Source organism: Pristis pectinata, chromosome 10 (assembly GCF_009764475.1).
Source record: "Pristis pectinata isolate sPriPec2 chromosome 10, sPriPec2.1.pri, whole genome shotgun sequence".
Classification (NCBI taxonomy): Eukaryota; Metazoa; Chordata; class Chondrichthyes; order Rhinopristiformes; family Pristidae; genus Pristis; species Pristis pectinata.
Genome location: NC_067414.1, coordinates 52602837 through 52622121, shown reverse-complemented (window position 1 = coordinate 52622121; position 19285 = coordinate 52602837). Strand labels below are relative to the sequence as shown.

At 37.0% G+C, this 19285-nt stretch overlaps 2 protein-coding genes across 3 annotated transcripts in view; one reads left to right on the top strand and one right to left on the bottom strand.

The window, feature by feature from the left end:
- The window catches only part of ptchd4 (patched domain containing 4), a 55986-nt gene extending 50429 nt beyond the window's left edge, over positions 1–5557 (top strand). For both annotated transcript variants that reach the window (XM_052024981.1, XM_052024980.1), the window contains exon 3: positions 3795–5557. In XM_052024981.1, the coding sequence (XP_051880941.1) occupies positions 3795–5431 (1637 nt within the window). In that variant the 3' untranslated portion in view covers positions 5432–5557. The remainder of the gene's footprint in view (positions 1–3794) is intronic.
- Positions 5558–18038: 12481 nt separating this feature from the next.
- opn5 (opsin 5) overlaps positions 18039–19285 on the bottom strand; it is a 38054-nt gene continuing 36807 nt past the window's right edge. Inside the window, exon 6 of the mRNA XM_052024922.1 lies at positions 18039–18102. Coding sequence (XP_051880882.1) covers positions 18039–18102 — 64 coding nt within the window. The remainder of the gene's footprint in view (positions 18103–19285) is intronic.

Genomic DNA, 19285 nt, shown 5'->3' with positions numbered 1-19285 from the left:
GGAAAAGCAACAACTGAATGCAGAATAAAGTGTAATAGTTACAGAGAAAGTGCAGTGCAGGCAGACAATAAGGTGCAAGACCATAACGAGATAGATTGTGAGGTCATCATTTCATCTTATTGTACTAGGGAACTGATCAATAGTCTTATAACAGTGGGATAGAAGCTGTCCTTGAGCCTGATGGTACATGCTTTCAGGCTTTTGTATTTTCTGCCTGATGGGACATGGGAGAGAATGCCCAAGGTGGGTCAGATCTTTGATTATGTTGACTGCTTTCCCGAGGCAGCAAGAAGTACAGGCAGAGTCCATGGATGGGGAGGCTGGTTTCCCTGATGTGCTGAGCTGTGTCCACAACTCTCTGCAGTTTCTTGTGGTCTTGGGCAGAGCAGTTGCCGTACCAAGCTGTGATGCATCTGGATAGGATGTGTTCTATACAATCATGCATGATACATTTCTATACATGATACAATCCTTACAGCCAGACTTAAAGTAACAATAATTATATTGGTATTGGTTTATTATTGTCACTTGTACTGAGGTACAGTAAAAAACTTGTCTTGCATACCATTCATACAGACCAATTCATCACATAGTGCATTGAGGTAGTACAGGGTAAAAACAATAACAGAATACAGAGTAAAGTGTCACAGCTACAGAGGAAATGCAGTGCAGGTATGTGCCCTCTGGCTCCTGTATCTTCTGCCTGATAGGAAAGGGGAGAAGAGAGAATGACCTGGGTGGGTGGGGTCTTTGATTATGCCGGCTACTTCACCAAGGCAGCGAGAGGTATAGACAGAGTCCATGGAGGGGAGTCTGGTTTCCGTGATGTGCCGAGCTGTGTCCACAACTCTCTGCAGGTTCTTGCGGTCCCGGGCAGAGCAGTAATTGTTCACAACCAATAATTGTTCACAATTGTTAACTAGATGCATTGTACGTTATTTTCGTAGTTCCAGAAAAGGTTCTGCTGGAGGAGTAATTTATTATGTCATATAAGTCTTATCCATTAATAGTGCTGTAAGACAATTTGTTGCATGCTTGATTAAATGCATATTACAATTATAATGGCATGTGACGATATTTGTGGTTGTCATTAGGGAAAGATAGATGAACAATGTATCCCATTTTACATTAATTAGGACCTTATATAGCTATAATAGATTGGAATTCTTGGTAAAGTCAGGAATCATTGCAGAGAGCTATTCAGCCTTTTGAGTCCATGCTGGATTTAAGTAAGGGCAAGCCAGTTAGTCTCAGTTCCCATTTCTTTCCTCCTGCCCTGCAACTTATTTTTCTTTTATGCATTCATCCAATTTTGTTTTGTTCACAATGAAATCTGCATTCCACCACCCCTTCAGTCTGTGCCTTACTGATCATAGCTTTGCTTTGTACAGTGTCTATCATATCTAAATACATAGCTACTTGCTTTGTGAAGATTTCTCTCATGTTGCCTTTAGATTTCACATTTTCCACCAATGCAAACAGTTTCTCTTCATTCACTTTGTCCAGACCTTTCATGATATTAAATTAGACATGATGAGCTGGATCATACTCTTGTCAGCCTTTGCACCATATTTGTTTCTTGTGAGATGCTTGCAGTTGCATTTATCTTTTGCTGCCTTCATCAACTTGTTATTATGTCTGTTCCATCGGACAGAGCAGGCTGCAAGCTGCATCTGGGCCTCAGACACCCCAAACTGAGGTCCCCTCACACCCCAACTCGTGGAACACCCTGATGCCTTCTACCAGCTTGTGCCTCCTCCCCTATTCCTAAATATCTCCAATGATCTGAGACACTTATCAACAGATGAAATGCATTTAATTAAAGAAAATCTTTTTTTTCTCCAAAAGTTAAAAAATAAAAAAAGATTATGCAATTGAAATACACTTTCACCACTAATGTTTTGAATGAATTTAGTTATCAATTAAACTAAGTTTAAAAATCAAACCACTCAGCTTCATTTAACATTTCCATGAAGATCTACAGCCCTGGGCACCTACAATGCACCAGCTAAATCTCATATCTGGCCCCTGACCTTACTCTGGACTCTGTGCTGAGCCTGCAGCATACCATCCAGACATTGAATCGAAGAACCACTGACACTGGTGCATCTGTATAGAACCACCTGCAAGTTACTGGCAGGATTTAAACCAACATTTCAGCAGTGGCCAAATCATTTCAAAGAGGCTCAACACAACTTTTTTTTCATTCTGCACACCTAATTGCAAATTCAAGAAAGCACACAAGCGTTTTTAATTGCTTTCTTAATCTGTCCAGCCACCTTCATCCATTCATGTATACGTGTACTCCCAGGTCTCTCAGTTCTTTAGAATTGAACTCTTCTATATTTTATTGCTTTTCTATCATCTTCCTACTAAAATGTATTACTTCACATTTTATTTCCCATGTTTGCCAATTCCACCTGTCTTTTTATGTCCTCTTGAAGCTTCCTTTGCTTTCCAGTCTTCCAAGTTTAGTGCCATCTGCAAATTTTGAAACTGTGCCTTTACACTGAAGACCAAGTCATTAATATAGATCAAGAAAAGAGTTTCCTCCGGAGAAGGTCTCTGTATTACCTTAATGTAGCTCAGTAATCATTCCCATGCACTCTTCCTTGAAGTTGTCCACATTTAGCTGTTTGGTTTCCTTGGTCACACCAGTAAGTGACAAGTAAAAAGAACAGAAATACTCAGCTTATTTTTAGGATTTATCTGTTATGTTCCACCATAATGCCGGAATAGAATCTGCTGAAATCAAAGCTCCTTACATACAACTACATCTGTTGCTGTGAATTTAAATATTTTTAAACAGAACATTTTACAATCTCAATTTCTCTAGTTTCTTTCTGATAGTTGTGCCTTTGAGCTAGTTCCTTCCCAAACCCCTTCCAACAGCCGGCGCCCCAACACCCTCAATACCGTTCCCATACCTCCCACACACCCTACCAAAACTACCCATCACACCCAATGTTTCCTGCTACTGACCATAATCCTCATCACCACCCACACTCCCCAACACTCCATTAACACCCCCATCACTCTATACTCCCCAGCACTGCTCCTGAACACCCATGATCACCAATGCTCAATGTACATCAAGGGTAAACTCTCCAGTGATTCATTAGAAGCTGGTTGTGATTGGTGGACATCAATCATCGCAGATCCAGGTCATCACTGCAGGAGTTCTGACTCTGTCAGACACTGCAAGGGTCCTAGGCCCAACCAGCTGCTGCCGATCTTGCTCTAGACTTTGCTGCTATTAACTCATCAACACTTTTTTATTCTGATTCCCACTCTTTCTCCCTATCCCTCATATAGAACAGTACAGCACAGGAACAGGCCATTTGGCCCACAATGTTGTGCTCAACCAATTACATTAGTAATAAAATGCCCACCTAAACTAATCCCTTCGGACTACACAATGTCCATACCCTACCATTTCCCTCACATTCATCTGCCTATCTAAGAGCTTCTTGAATGCCCCCATCGTATTTGCCTCCACCACCACCCCAGGAAACTCATTCCAGGCACCGGCCACTCTGTGAAAAAAAAACTTGATATTAAAATCTAAGCATTTCACTTTTTTTGCATATAAATTAAAATGCAATGAAAGAATTAGCCAATTTTGTGCAGTACCATTATTGATGGCCGAGTCTTGTGCATCTGGATAAGGCATAATCTGTCAGGAAACTTTTTTAAGTTAAGCAAGTAGCATTAATATCTGTGAAGTCACCATAAATACTTGTTCACATTGCATTATCATATGTTAACAATTTTACTTTTCTACTTTCTAAAAGGCCACGGAACTAAAGGAGTATTCGAGCTTCTTGCTGGATGGCGGAGAACAAAAGAGGATTTACCATTCAAGGAAAGAATAGCTGCTGCTTATTCTGATGTGATGGTATCCTACACAATGACAAGCTCACTCTATATCATTACTTTCGGGATGGGTGCAAGCCCATTCACTAATGTTGAATCTGTTAAAATCTTCTGTCAGAACATGTGTGTCACTGTTCTAGTGAATTATTTCTATGTTTTCTCCTTTTATGGCTCATGCTTGGTATTTGCTGGGCAACTGGAACAGAACCGCTACCACAGTATATTTTGCTGTCGAATTCCATCACCTGAATACCTAGCCTCCCGGCCTGTCTGGTTTAAAACTATGATGAATGATGGATTTCAGCAGCCCAGTTCTCATGAATGTGATCCATACCAGAAACATTTCATTCAGCGTTTTCTGAGGGAGCACTACACTGAATGGATCATTAATACATATGTCAAGCCTTTTGTTGTGTTGCTGTACCTGATTTATGTGTCATTTTCCTTTATGGGATGTTTACAAATCAGTAATGGATCAAATCTTCTTAATATGCTTGCAAGTGACTCACAAAGTGTTTCTTTTACAATAACCCAGCAAAAGTACTTCAGCAACTACAGTCCAGTCATAGGATTTTATATCTATGAGCCAATAGAATACTGGAATATGACAATACAGGAAGATCTGCGAGTAATCAGCAGGGGTTTCATCAGAATATCGTGGATTGAGCATTACTTACAGTACTTAAAAAAACTTAATGTCACAGTACTAACCAAAAGTGATTTCATCAACATTCTAGCTAATTCATTTTTGAAGCAACCAGAATTTCAAAACTATATGGATGATATCATTTTTTCAAAGACATCAGAAGAAGTAGACATCATTGCCTCCCGAATGTATATGGTGGCTAGGACTGCAGAGAACATACATGAAGAAATGATTGATTTGCTGGAAACATTAAGAAAACACTCCCTCATTTCTAGAATAAAGTACATAGTGTTCAATCCAACATTTGTTTTCATGGATCGATATAGTTCTTCCATCACTTCACCAATCCTGAACTCCAGTGTTAGTGTGTTGATCATCCTGCTGCTGACTACTTTCCTGGTTATCAATGCATTGGGTAATGTTTGGGTGATACTTAGTGTAACCTCAATGGAGTTTGGTGTGGTTGGATTGATGACACTATGGAAAGTAGATATGGACAGCATTTCAATCTTGTGCCTTATCTACTCTTTGAACTATGCCATAGATCACTGTGCACCTCTACTCTTTACATTTGTATTAGAAAAAGAACGCACCAGGACTGAATGTATCAAAAACTCTTTGGAATGGAATGGAGCAGCCATCTTGCAGAGTAATATTTGTTTTCTTTTAGGGTTATTGCCCCTGTTTTTTGTGCCTTCAAATTTGACCTTCACACTGTTCAAATGCTTACTTCTCACAGTCACCTGTACACTGCTACATTGCTTTGTAATATTACCTGTTTTTTTAACATTTTTTCCTCCATCTAAGAAAAGACACAAGAAAAGGAAACGTGCAGAAAGGAAGGAGGAAATTGAATCTGTGGAGATACGAGATAACTCAGGAATGGTTGATCACGTCACCACAGTTTGAGCACCCGAACAAAATATCACTGGAAAAATCTGCATCAGACAGAGCCACAGAGCAGGTGATTTGGCTCCCTGGTAAGGTCTGAGCTTACTTCAATCCCAAGAGCTTGTGCTGGCCGATAGGTCAGAACAAAGGAAGCATGGGCAATCTGAAAAGTTTTGTCATTAAACAGACAATCAGGATAAGATTTCAAAAGAACAAACCTGTTCCACTTAACACTAAAGGTGCATTGAAAGTGAAATACAAATAAATAATTGGTAAGTTATCAATTATGACTTGAAGGTTTAAGAACAAACAACCATGTGCTATATCTTATCACCTTCAGTATATGATGCTTTCCGACTTTGAACTGGAATGCAGAAACATTGGACAGATTGGCAAGAGTTGTACAGGAAAGATATATCTTTGCATGAATGTCACATAAATGGACCATCAGTGAAGAATTCTGTGAATGTAAAAAAAACTAGTTATAAGAAAACATTCACAATGCAAAGCCTTATGCACAAACGTTTTCCATGAAGGTGTCAGGAAGACTTGTTTTGTCTTCCATAGTATTAAAATTAAATGGCAATTTTGGATAATTACTGCTGATAACGGTAGACAACACAACTCACTTTCTTCCCTCTTGTAACTAACCCAAAGGGCAGTGAAGATCGTGAGTCTACTTGATAATCATGAGGTCTGTGTGAGAGGAAATTAGCCATTATTTTATTACAAATTTTTAAAACTACACACCATATATTTCTGATCGTGTATTCATTATCTTTCAACAAAGGTACTATAAATCTCATTAAGTTCACACATCTTGTTGCAGAAGTGATCTCCACTAACTATTTTTCATAATGGTTTGCTTATTATTTAATGAACCTTGCAAACTATGATGTGCTCCAATGGAAAATAATTATCTAAAAAGTCATTAGTGTACATCCCACATATTAAAGGAATCTAAAATAAATATTAAGAATTGCTAAGAAAGGTGTTGGAACTCTGAAATTAGAGTAGAAATTGTTGTCAACAGCTAGCAGGTCAAGGAAAGCCAATGCAGGAAGCAGATAAACTAATGTTTTAGATATAGAAGTTTCATCAAATCCATTGTTAAGTTATTCTGTCTCCATTGACAAATGGTCTACCCCTGAAGTGTTAATTCATGGATTTTCCATTTTCAACAAAGAATCCACAGCTCTTTTGTTAGGATACACACTCTCTCCTGCTGAGATTTTCTGGCTTTCTTCACAATAATTGCTTTAAGAAATACAAGTATGATAACGGTGTTATCTTGCAATAAGATTATATCATTACTGCAGCAAAAGTATTCTTGAGATGAAGAAAATTATATTATTCAGTATACTAATATAATGAAATTTTTCTAAGACAGTCTTATGAACTGTTTACTATTCAACTTATTGAAAAATATTTAAATTATTATTCATATGATATGAAAACTGGACCTCTGGTTTTTCATTACTTGACACATGTGAAGCAGAGTTATGTCCTTCACAGAAATTCAGTGCCTCTGGTCACAATTTGAATAACTGCTATCTATTCTTTGGTTGCATTTTCCAGTGTTTTTTTCTTTAAGTATATTTTCTAATTCCATAGCATGAAATTCTCTCAGAATTAAAGGATTTTTCTCAAAGGGAAAGTAAGTAATTTCAAACCCATTATTTCCTTCTTTATTTGATCATAAATTAGGCAGTTGTTCTGCTAAATTATTCAATGTATTCTTGTCATGTGAAGTCTGATCATGGAATGTTACTCTCCTAAAAATTGAATGAATTGTTTCCTCCCAAGATCAACTGAAACCTCCTGAAACTTCTTATTTGAATCTCTCCAATCTAAAGTCAATGCCTCTCACAGTGCAGAAACACTCCTGACCAAAGTCACACATGACTTTTTCCATGATCATTCTCTTTTATCTCTTTTCAGTCTTTGATACAGTTAACCATACCATTCTCCTCCATTGCTGTTCAACAGCCCTGCCCTCCATTCATAACTAAACCAGGCAGCAAAAGCAACTCTTCAACACCTGCATCATTACTTTGGGAGCTTCCTAAGGATGTAAGACTTTATATTTCATCCTTATTATACACATGCTCACTATTGCACTCTCATCCACAAACGTGGAATCAATTTCCACACGTTCACCTGTCATCTTTCCCAACTTTATCACTATCTCTATGGCGTAGGGATGCATGGCTGACAATGGTTATGGGATAAGCTGCAGTTTCCTCCTGATAAATGTCAACATTGTCACAAATTCCATAACCCTGCTGATACTGATTATTTTTCACCTTATCCTACATAGGTGAGTGGAATGTGTCAGTGAGTGTTGTGTAATCTGTTTGGATAATGTGTGAAAGCTGTAAGGATGGGGGGGGGGGGGGTGGTTGTAAGGCTTGCAGAGCTCTAAGTGCGTCAGACTAATAAAGATTTTTAGCAAAGGAGTGATAGAGGTGGGAGGTATTGAGCAGTGTCAAAGGCCTGTGGAGCAGAATAATTTGCAGGTTGTGAATATGGCATTTGTAGATTCATTAACTGACCTTGAGGCTATGAATGGGATTGCTGAATGTCTTGAGGGATTGCATACAGGTTTTTGGGCTTGAATCCTGACACTGACCTCCACAGCAAACTGCTCACACTACCTTTTCTATATGTACCTGCAGACCTTCTAGTTTTCTGCAGAAACTGACACATTCACTACCAGGGCCACCAGTGCAACAAACAGAATCCTTGACATAAGTGGCAAGAATAGGCTGCTCTCTCCTATGTTGTGCTATTTTTGAATATTTTCCAGACTACATTCATTTCTTGCATGACTACTAGCACCTGACTCAGCCATGATCACTTTGCTTTCAAGAAATACAGGCTAACTTTATGTTAGTGCAAGCTAATTACAACTGGAACTAACCACTCATGATAAGCAAATCTCACCCAGTGTTGAATTTTTCCATCAATAAACAATATGATTAGCAACGGCTGGGTCCTCTAATGTCAAGTGCATAAGCATCATATAGATAAAAAGCTGTCCACAAATCAACCAGTGGGTTAGTTATGGATTGGGATCCCTGTTGTGGCATTCTGGAGCTTTTAAAACTAGCTGCTTCCATCTTATCATGTCCACTTTCAGTTTTCTGTTTTCATTGCAGTCAAAAACATGATATCCATCTTTATTTTCTAACTGTAATTCCTTAACTGTATTGAAGTATATGAACAGTCAATTCCATTGAATGACAGAGGATTTCTGTTTGTGTCTTTGACTCTAATGTACCATAGTGATTATGTCCAGAGGAAATGCCTGCATATTGTTTGAGTCCCTTCCTTTCTGGCTACTTTTGATAAGTTCTACAGACTGACAGTATAGTTACAAACACTGATACAACTGTTGACAGTTGTGTGTCTATCATCCTCTTTGATTTAGAATGGTGGGAGACACTATCTGGAAAAATAAATTGAGGGTGTACTCTTATTATACTGTGAGTACACACTTTACTTGCTATATTTTAAATATTTCTTCTGGGAAATTAACAATGGTGTAGTAGTATTTTGCAAATACTTTGCAAAGACTTGTATAAGTTTTAGTGAAAGCCAAATGGTAATGATTAATTTTGATAAACCTCACTATACACCATGATAATCCATTTTAAAAAATGTGTATTGAGTAGTTTTATGCCATGCAGAGTACTAAATGAAAGCTATTCCAAAAATAATTTTAACTATTACGTGAATTAAATGAAAATTAATGATCACTGCAATCATGGTTAACATAGATATTTAAATTTATAAATGAACAACTGGGTCCATTGTTAGTTCACTCTTACAAATAACAGACTTAAAGATGTCTTAAATATAAATCGCCACATGACTAATAATGGATGTGTACACTGCTTGCACTTTGTGCTTTGTAACCATTTCCCGCCATATGTTGGACACGTTAGGTGTTGATATTAGGTCAGTAACGTCACCTATTATTCGTGATCTGTCACAATTCTCCACTAGTTGTTCTGACATTCTGTAACATAATGATTATATGCTGAAATTTTGTCCAGAACGGCATTATTTTGTTACATATTAAGAAAGAATGTAGTATTTGTCATAAAGATAAATCACCATAAATTGATTTGGGGATAACTGCTAATTCCATTCATGGAACTGGCAGACAGCATATCCATTTGGAAGGCCAGGACTCATTAAAAGCAGCACAATAGCACAATAGTTTGTGCTGCTGTCTCACTGGGACCTGGTTTTGATCCTGTCCATGGGTGCTGTCTGCACAGAATTTACCCATTCTCTCTGTGACCATGTGAGTTTCCTCTGCACGTTTTTGTTTCCTCCTACATCCCAAAGATGTGCTGGTAAGTTAATTGACTTTATAAATTACTGTATTGTGTCAATTACTGGCAAAAAGAATCAAAGTGGAGATAATGGGCATGTGTGAGAGAGAATAAGTTGCAGGAATACAGGAAAATAATGAGAGGGAATGGGAATAATGGCATTGCTCCCCTGGGAGCTGGCATGAACCCAATGGGTCAAATGGCCTTCATTGGTGAGTTGCATGCCCCAAGAAGGAATCCAGCTGAAATTCACCAGATCTGGGCAGGCTGAAGTCAGTCTGGAAAGCAGGCAGGTAGGGTGCATGAACAGGATTGGGGGAGCGGTCGTGGATGGTGGGGGAAGAGTGTCATGAACAGTAATGGCAAGCCACATTTTTCTGGAGCAAAGGCGTTCACCAGACTTTGAAGAGGAAAATGCTGCAAAACTTTTAAGGGATAATTTATTTTTGTAAGGACTTGAGATCTCTTTATGAGGTTTGTGACCTTTTCCTTCTCACAGTTTGATACAATTGACCAGTCAGTGTAGTACATGTACCAGCCAGTTTTCCCTCAGCTGCATGTTGTAGCATCTGATTTGCATACAACAATGTAATCCACCCTTGCATCTGGACTGCCGAATGGAAGGACCCAGTGAATACACCGGTAGAGCAGAAATTTCAACATAATGTCCGCATCACCCCAATACTACTGGGTCAGCCAAATTAAAGTCTGTACTTTAAACTGTATGCAAGATTTTTTTTAAGAAATGGATAACTGTTTTTCACTAAAACCAGATAAAACAATATCAATGTTGTTGCTGTTCGGTCCTTGAGATTTTTCTAAAGGTTCCTAAGAAACAAACTTCTGCAAAAGACAAGAATTATAACTGCATCAACTGTATATGCTTTTAACAACAACAGTAGCTTGAATTTGTGAGATCTCTTCCACACAGCAAAACATATCAAGACACTTCACTAGAATGTCATCAAACACAATTTGACACTGAGGCAGAGAAAAAGATATCAAGCCAGATGTCCAAAACCTTGGTCAAAGAAAAAAAGTTTAAAAAGTATTTTAAAGGAGAGAGCCTTGGTGGTTGAAAGCACTGCCACCAGTTTTAAGTCAAGTAAAGAAATGCTAAAAGCCCATATTATCAGTGAAATAGCAATATGTTATGTTACTGGTACCAATTTTTGAGCAATATTGGAAAGATAGATTGTTGGAAGTAAACATTGAATACTACATTATGTCACCAGCCATGCTTCCAATTGCCATATATTTCTTTCCACTGTCATTTCTGGAACCATTACTAATACGATTCACAACAGGAATGACTAAATAAATAATAAATTATATGTATCAGTTTAACCAAAACAAAATCCTCACTTCACTACATAAGTATCCTCTGGACACAGTAGGATACATATCAGGAAATCTTTGCTTACTTCCATGAGCTATAGTTTTTTTTTAATTACCCTAACTGTATCTCAGTATTGTTTCCTGTAAGATTGACAACAGTATTATCTTTCACATATGCATGTTACTATATTTGTAATGTTCTGTCAGTCTACTTAATAGTACTTTTCTAAACTTTTATGAAATTCTGAATCTTTTCATATGTAAAGGAGTGGTCTGTCAATGTAAGTATTATTACATAGCAATACCAACTTGCAATATAAATATTATTAACAATTTTAGCATGACAAGGAGATATCTATCAAAAGAAAAATCTATTATTCTTAATTAATGGATTCTATAATCTGAATACTAACACCAGCAATGTAATTACTTAGTAATTTGATTATACTGGATACACATTATGCTCTGACCACGTTAGCTACTTAAAGTGATTGCAATCAATGACACTGTAGTAATACCTCATTATCACTGAAAGCTTTCTAAACGTAAAACAATGAATATTCCATGTGCCGTATTGATATGCTTGATGGCTTAAAAGTGCTAACGAATTCATATGTTCCTCTGGGTGTAAAGATTGAAAGAAAACTTTAAATGCAAGTGTGTAAACAGAGCTCAAATTACAATATCTGATGCTATTTATAAACAATTTTGAGGAATATTTGATTCTTTAACTGCTTGTAATATTCAATATCTTCCTGCTGAGTAATCAGACCTTGCATTAACATGTGTAGTGAAAGAATTTATTCTCCAATATTCTGTCAAAGTTCATAATTGGTATATTGTGAGTAGTGAGCAATGATATCATAAGGAATGATGCAATCCAATCCGGTTTCCAGACCAGACCCAACCAGCCTGTGAAACTCATGCTGTCATTCCCATCTTATTGCTCCTAAAGTAAATGATGAAATTGTCACACTGGTTTCAGCGACTAACCTCAGTAGTAGAAAGTCTACTATTTTCAAGGGTCAAGAGCTCACAGTGAAGGGGGAGCATTTCTAATTGAACAAAAAGGATTAAAAATGGATAGAATTGCAGGAGAGCTCTATTATGGTCATGTATTGGTTCCCATCTAATCCCACCTCAGCCTAGACAATTAGTTAACATCTGCATTTAATAGATGAAACATCTGCCTACAAAAAACGTTTGTAATATCATTCATAGCAGAATATTTTTCTCAATACATAAGAGGCAGCAGCTACAATACATTAATTCATTTTACTATGCATTCATAGCTTGAGGTTGACACCAAAAACCTTTGAGCCTGCTTAGTCAATTTATATTTGACAGATATCTTTTCCAATTTTTTTTGTTTTCCAATTTTTTTTACATTAATGAATGATTCTGACACTGAGTGAATAACAAAGTTACTGTTCAGGCAGACATCACAGTTACATGACAAATTCACAAACTATGGTATTTTATTTCTTTGCCTTTATCTTTGAGGTTGTAGTTACTATTTTTACTAATGTTATTTTACTCGCACCCACTGCGCTGCTTTCAAAATGATGGACTTCCCAGTGCTGAGTCTGTACAGCTGAGCTTCACTGATTAAAAAATATGCAATTTGGGGCAAGAAACAAAAAGAGAGCTAAAATGTGTGAATTAGTTGTCTTTCGAGCTACTCCCCTGCATCTGATGCCCTCCATTACAGTGGCAGCTGGAGGTCCCAATCATGTAATGGTGGTTTGTTCTTTTCATGGAGCGGGAGCATGTCAGATCCAATAGGCCACTGGTCCAGTGGGCTTTTGCAATGCAATGGTGGTAAGTTTCACACTTAAAAGTACTTTTTCCCAAATGCTTAAAAGATTACAGGCTTTGAAATTTCTTTTTTCAAATCCCAGAATAATGGTTGTATTACAATTTCAGTTTATTAAATAACTGACTGACAACTTGAATTGCATTAAGCCACTGTAGTGACAGCTGCTAATGCACAGCACACAAACCCAAAATGAAGAAAGCCACACATATGAGATACTTTCAATAAAGGTTACATCAAACAATGTAATCAGATGTTTTTGTCACCAAACAGTTCAGGATGAAAGTATTGTTTTTAATAAACTTCTTTTGTTTAAGTCCATACAGCATAATAACATTTGATATTTCCCTATTGTTTGCTCCATACTGCTGTTCAGCTTATTCTCTGTGGTTCATTCCTCTCTTTTCGTGCTTCCAACCAATAAAATTAAGCATCAATTAACCACACTGTTATCTGGAGTCATTTGTTTTGTTCTACCATGCAAATGAGCAAAGTAGAGTTTGAAAAGTCTAAAATCAAAGAATTTAAATGTAGCAGTAAGTATAGATTGTGCATTTCACCTGAAGGTTGGAGTAGGAAGTTTGATGTCTAAAATTTTATCAGCTTCTGACTAAAATCTAACCCACCCAGTGTGTAGAAAGGGTAGATGTTTATTGTACATCTTGCCCAGTTCAAGGAACTGAAACCAAAACCCAACCAGTCTCATTCTGCTGAGTGCATTATTTGGAAGTCTAAAATTGTAGGACAGAAAAAGGAGAAAAGTCAGATAGGAAAAATATTAATAAAGATCTGTGCCAAGAATTTCTTCAGGATATCAGTCTCCCTGCAGGCATGGCTTTGGCAGAAGCATTTGTAAACCCTATCTATCCACTCAGCTGGGGACTCTGTTAGGAAGAACTCCAAAGAAACTCTATCCACTGATCTCATTATTAAATGATTAATTAAAAGCTAACACTTATTGAAAGTCAATTCTGTAGACAGAACACAATGTAGTAAGCTAGTGGGTGAATTTATCACATTACCTCTACACTGATATTTTCATGATGGCGGACGAAGACCAATGTGCCCCTGCTGTTGTGGGATCTTAACAAGTAATTTTAACTTTTTGTATTGACGTGAAATGACTGACATACTGGCCACTTATTATATACCAACCACAGTCTTTTTTTTACATTGAAGATGATGGCCAATGTCCCAAACTGTGGTTCAAACATGGAATGGTCAGTACATATTGACACTAAAGTGATTTCATTGGCTAAAAATACCATTATTTCCTGTTTTTGAAGCACACCTCATTAGAACGTAACTTTTATTCAGAACACATTGGAAAATTGGATCACATTCTTTATATGAATAAAACTATATTATATAAATGAAAGATAAATTTGGGATAATCCGTGTGTAACGAAGTAAAATTTATGAAAAAAAACAAAGGATTTTTTTCCTTTCTGCTTAAGACTGTGAATTGTGAAACCCAAATACAAAACAGATACCCAACATCAAGATATTTTTCAGACAATGAATGTAAAAGTAGTAATAATGATCATAGGCACAAAAGGAGGTTGGTCCCCAAATTGTTGTGATGGTCAAGAAATGTTGCCAGCTGTTTAGGCTTGTTCTTTTATGTTCAATGTCTGTGATATTTGCCATTGCAAGTTGAAAGACTGAAAAGGAAACAACAGCCCCCTCTACAGGATATCCGACTGAACAGGATAAGTAACTGTAATTTACCAAAATAAAGAATTCTGAAATTAACAGCACAAAGACTGGAGAGAGAGGACAATTAGAGCAGATAAATTCAATATCAATCCAAGGACAGAAAGAAAAGTAGGGAAAGTTTAGAATATATCCAAAATACACATATAAACTCAATCCCTTGAGCTTGCTCCATCAGTGAATAAAATCACAGTTGATCTGATGTTAACTTTATCTCTGCATTCCACCAACCCCAGTAACATTTCACCCCTTCACATCATGAATAAATCTATCTCTACCTTAAAAATATTCAGATTCTGCTTCCACTGCTGTCTGAAGAAGAGTTCCAAAGACTCACAGCTCTCTGAGAGAAAAATAGTTCATCTCAACTGTTGTATATGGGCAACCCTTTAATTTTGAAAGGCAAGTGAGAGAAAAAAGAAACCAAGTGAAAGGGGATTCTTAAAACAACCTTATATTTTTAAAAAATCTTCAACAATTAATATCTTACTTTACACTGGTAACATTATTTTTCAGTGCCAGAGAAGTTCACTGGCTTTATTAACTCACCTTGCTAAATGGAGTGATTTAATTTGGTGACTTCAGTTCATACCTACCCTGCAAGTACAGAAACTCATTGTCGCTCATTGTATTTGAACTGGAATCCAACAGCAAGAAGCCATTTTCATGAAACTTACAGCAGAAGGGTGCACATCGGACAGCAACATTTCGGCTTCTGTATTTAATCACTTAACTGGCCTTACCTGCACTTGCTGTTCTGTTAACTGCACTTGCTGTAATTGCTGTACTTCATTGTAATTGCATGACTGCTAACTTGAGAGCAAATTGTGGGTTATTAATAATGCAGCATTTTATGACAAGGTAATAAGTAAAATATAACTAATGGCAGTGTACCAATCATGGTGGTAACTGATGGGTTTGTTTGCCATTATACACTGTCCACACTTCATTCAGTTTTGACCACACTACTTTAGAAGTAAAGAACAGTATCCATCTTAGGATGGAGTAACTACTTGGTACAAGTGAAGGAGAGATTTTGGGGTAGTAGTGGGAATGATAAAGCTGAAAGTAGGAAAACAGCAATTAAAAATGTATATTTATACCAGTTTATTCAGAATATATTGTTCTTATAACACAACATTGTGGAGATGCTATTCATATGATAACAAAATTCATAGCCATATTAACATATCTCTTGTACAAACAAAAAATAAAAGCCTTGGTTACAATTACACTGTTATTTTGGAAATGGAAATGCTACTATCCAGAAAACATTATTTGTACAATGGTGATGTTAAGTGGCTTTTCATAGCACAATGCCAGATGTTACTACAAAATATATGATATCCTTCAAATGTTATAAATTAATGATTGTTAATTATAATCGGGGCTGTCAATTAATCACTGTTAACAGTGCGATAAATGCAAAGGGAATTTAATGGATTAATGTTAATGCATTACTTGCACGTGTGGATATAAAAAAAACATACTAAAAAAAAACATGTTTTTGTGAGGAAGATTATCTAAGGCCACAGCAGGACATAGATCAGGTGAAAATCTGGCAGAGCATTGGCAGATGGAATTTAATCCTACAAGTGCTAAGTGATGCATTTTGGGAAGCCAAATGAGGTAAGACATGTACGGTAAATGGCAGGGCACTAAGGAATGTTGATGAACAGAGGGACCTTGAGGTTCAAGTCCATTGTTCACTGAAAGTGGCAACACAGGTCAATATGGTGGTGAAGAAGGTATACGTCAGAGTACAGAATATAAAAATTGGAATGCTATGTTGCAACTTTACAAAAGACTGGTTAAACCGCACTTGAAGTATTGTATGCAGTTCTGGTCACCACACTATAGGAACAATATAGTTGAGCTGGTGAGAGTGCAAAGGACATTCACCAAGATGTTGCCTGGATTAGGGGACTTCAGTTATGGGAGAGGTTGGATAGGCTGGGTTTGTTTTCCCTGGAGTGAAGGAGGCTGAGGGGTGACCTGATAGAGTTAAATAAAATTATAAGAGGCATCAATAGGGTAGATAGTCAGAATCTTTTTCCCATGGTTGGTGTATCAAAAGCAAGATGGCATAGGTTTAAGGTGAGAGGAAGGAATTTTAAAGAGGATTTGAGGGGAAAGGTTTTTCTATACAGAGTTGTTGACATCTGGAACTCAAGGTAGTGGAGCCGGATAAGATCACTACATTTAGGAGACATTTAGTCAGGCACTTATATAAGCAAGGCTTAGGTGGGGTATGAATAAAGTGCAGGCAAATGGGATTAGGGTAGATGGACAAAAAGGTTGGCATGGACCTGCGGGCCAAGGGCTCTATTTCTCTGCTGTACAACTCTATGATTCCATGACTCTATTCTATTTTCTCCTCTATCCTGAAACCCAATTAAACTAAATCTCATGTTCTACTGTTATATAAACCAACCCTGACTGTGCCTTAGTCTCTGACAAAGAAGTCTATTAAAATGAGCCCTATGAAGAAATTGGGACAAAGTCAATATGATTTTTCAGTGTTCATAATTGAAACGAACCATTAGACTTCAATTATTAGACTTCACATTAAAGGCTATTCAAAGACCAGGTCGCTACGGGATGATGATGATGGGGGAAAGGAGTTTTAGAAAAAGAAAAAAAGGAGAGAAGAAGAGGTGAGAAGAGAGCAAGATCATGAGAGAGAAGGAAGGGGGTGTGATATGTCAAGGGGGGGAGGAAAGGGAGAAAAGGGGAGAGCAAATGCTGGGAAGGTTAAGAGAGTGTGAGGAGGGGAAAAGAATGAAAGGAGAAAGGAGAGGAGAATGAGGGGGAAGAGAGAGTTCGGGGAGGGGAGAGGAGGGAAGGAAAAGAATTCTGTTATTCTATTGTTGTTTAATAGTGTGATTAAAATCACAATCTATCCCCACTTTTTGTTGATTCATTCAACAGCCTTAATTATAATTTGAGGACATTTATAGTCACATCAACCACAAATAATTATTGTCTGGAAAACGATATCTTTATTAACATAGGAAAACACAGATTAAATGTCACTGGGGATAGAAATACTTTTTAGTCCTATACTTAAACAAAACAATTAAGCAAGCTCATTTATCACAATACTCACAGGTTTAGTTTAAAATATTGACTTAGTAATCATTTAATGTCACAGTGTCACTATAGATATGAAACCACATACATTAGATCTCTACTCATAGTCATAGAGTAGTACAGCACAGAAACTGGCCTTTCAGCCCACCATGTCTTTTTGATTTATATTGGCAACTACAAACTGATGTGATTACCTATTAAGACATACTGAATGTGTGCTTTTGGTCTTCATGTGTTGGAATTTGTTCAGAATGGTTGAATTTTACCTACAAGGCGAAAATCAGAAAAGCTTTTAGAGGATGAATTCAGTTCAGTTTCAATTCTCCAGCTTTGTCTCAATTACTTCTAAGTAACCGACGTCTCTGCTCACTGAGATGGCCCTGAAATAAAACAAACTTAACAATGAGAGGAATGTAACGTAACAATGATAAAAGTGTTCTTAAAACCTTACATTAGTTAGATTTCCCATGCTCAACAGAGGTATTAAGCCTTTTTCAGTCTATCTGCAGTATTTATCAATTAAAATCAAGCTTTTCTTTAATGTATTTTATTTTACATTGCACCACTTCGTTACAATTTAAAATTTAGCAATTATTTTCACTGTACGTTTCTGAATGGACACAATCAGAAGTTATTATTCCAAACATTTCTACTTTGCATTAATGAAGTTTTATTGTGCATTGCTAACATTGATTCTTTTCTAAAGAGTGACAAAGCTTTTCAGCAATGTAGTGACTATGTAGGCATTTCTATCCTCATAAATGCAAGTAATGTATTGCAATATAGTAAAACTCCTATTAACAGTGTGGTCTTTAGTAATTCCAGAAAGGCAAATTTTCCAGACTATTGAATATTATTTCTATTAATACCTCAACACCTTTTAGTTCATATTTTTTAGATGATAATAAATTTTCCAGTGAATCAGGCAAGTTGAAAAAGAGAGCAGGAACTGGGGCGCCGATGAGTGGGAAGGGAGTGTAGCAAATATTACCTGGTGAGCCCAATGCCAAACCATTGGGATTTCTAAATAGTTGGATAGCAGATTATCAGAGTCTTATTGCATGTTGAAACACTAGTGGTATGTGCAGTGGACACGTGCATATAAGTTTCCAGTGATTCTCTAAAGGAACAATGGAGTTTCTGTCACAAACACCGCAGATACAGTTGCTGTCCTGACCAAGCTACACAATTTAAGTTGCAACATTTTAATCTATTTAAAAGTATGGAAAACAACCCCAGTTTGTGCTTCTTATGAAAAGCAGGAAAAGTCTACCTTAACCAATAACCTCTTGGACAGCTTCCACCCAATCTGCAAAATGATAGAAGGTCATCATTAGTGTAATTGAGTAATACCTATTTACTAAAGATAAGGCCAATGGCAGACCTCATCACAACCTTGATCCTGGTAAGATCACCACAAGACACCATAAACTTGATAAGAACTAAAGAACATAAGAAATAGAATCAGGAGTAGGTCATTCTACCCCTCATTCCTGCTCCACCATTCACTAACATATGTTACTTCAGAGCCACTTTCCTGCAATAACCCTCTATCCCTTGATT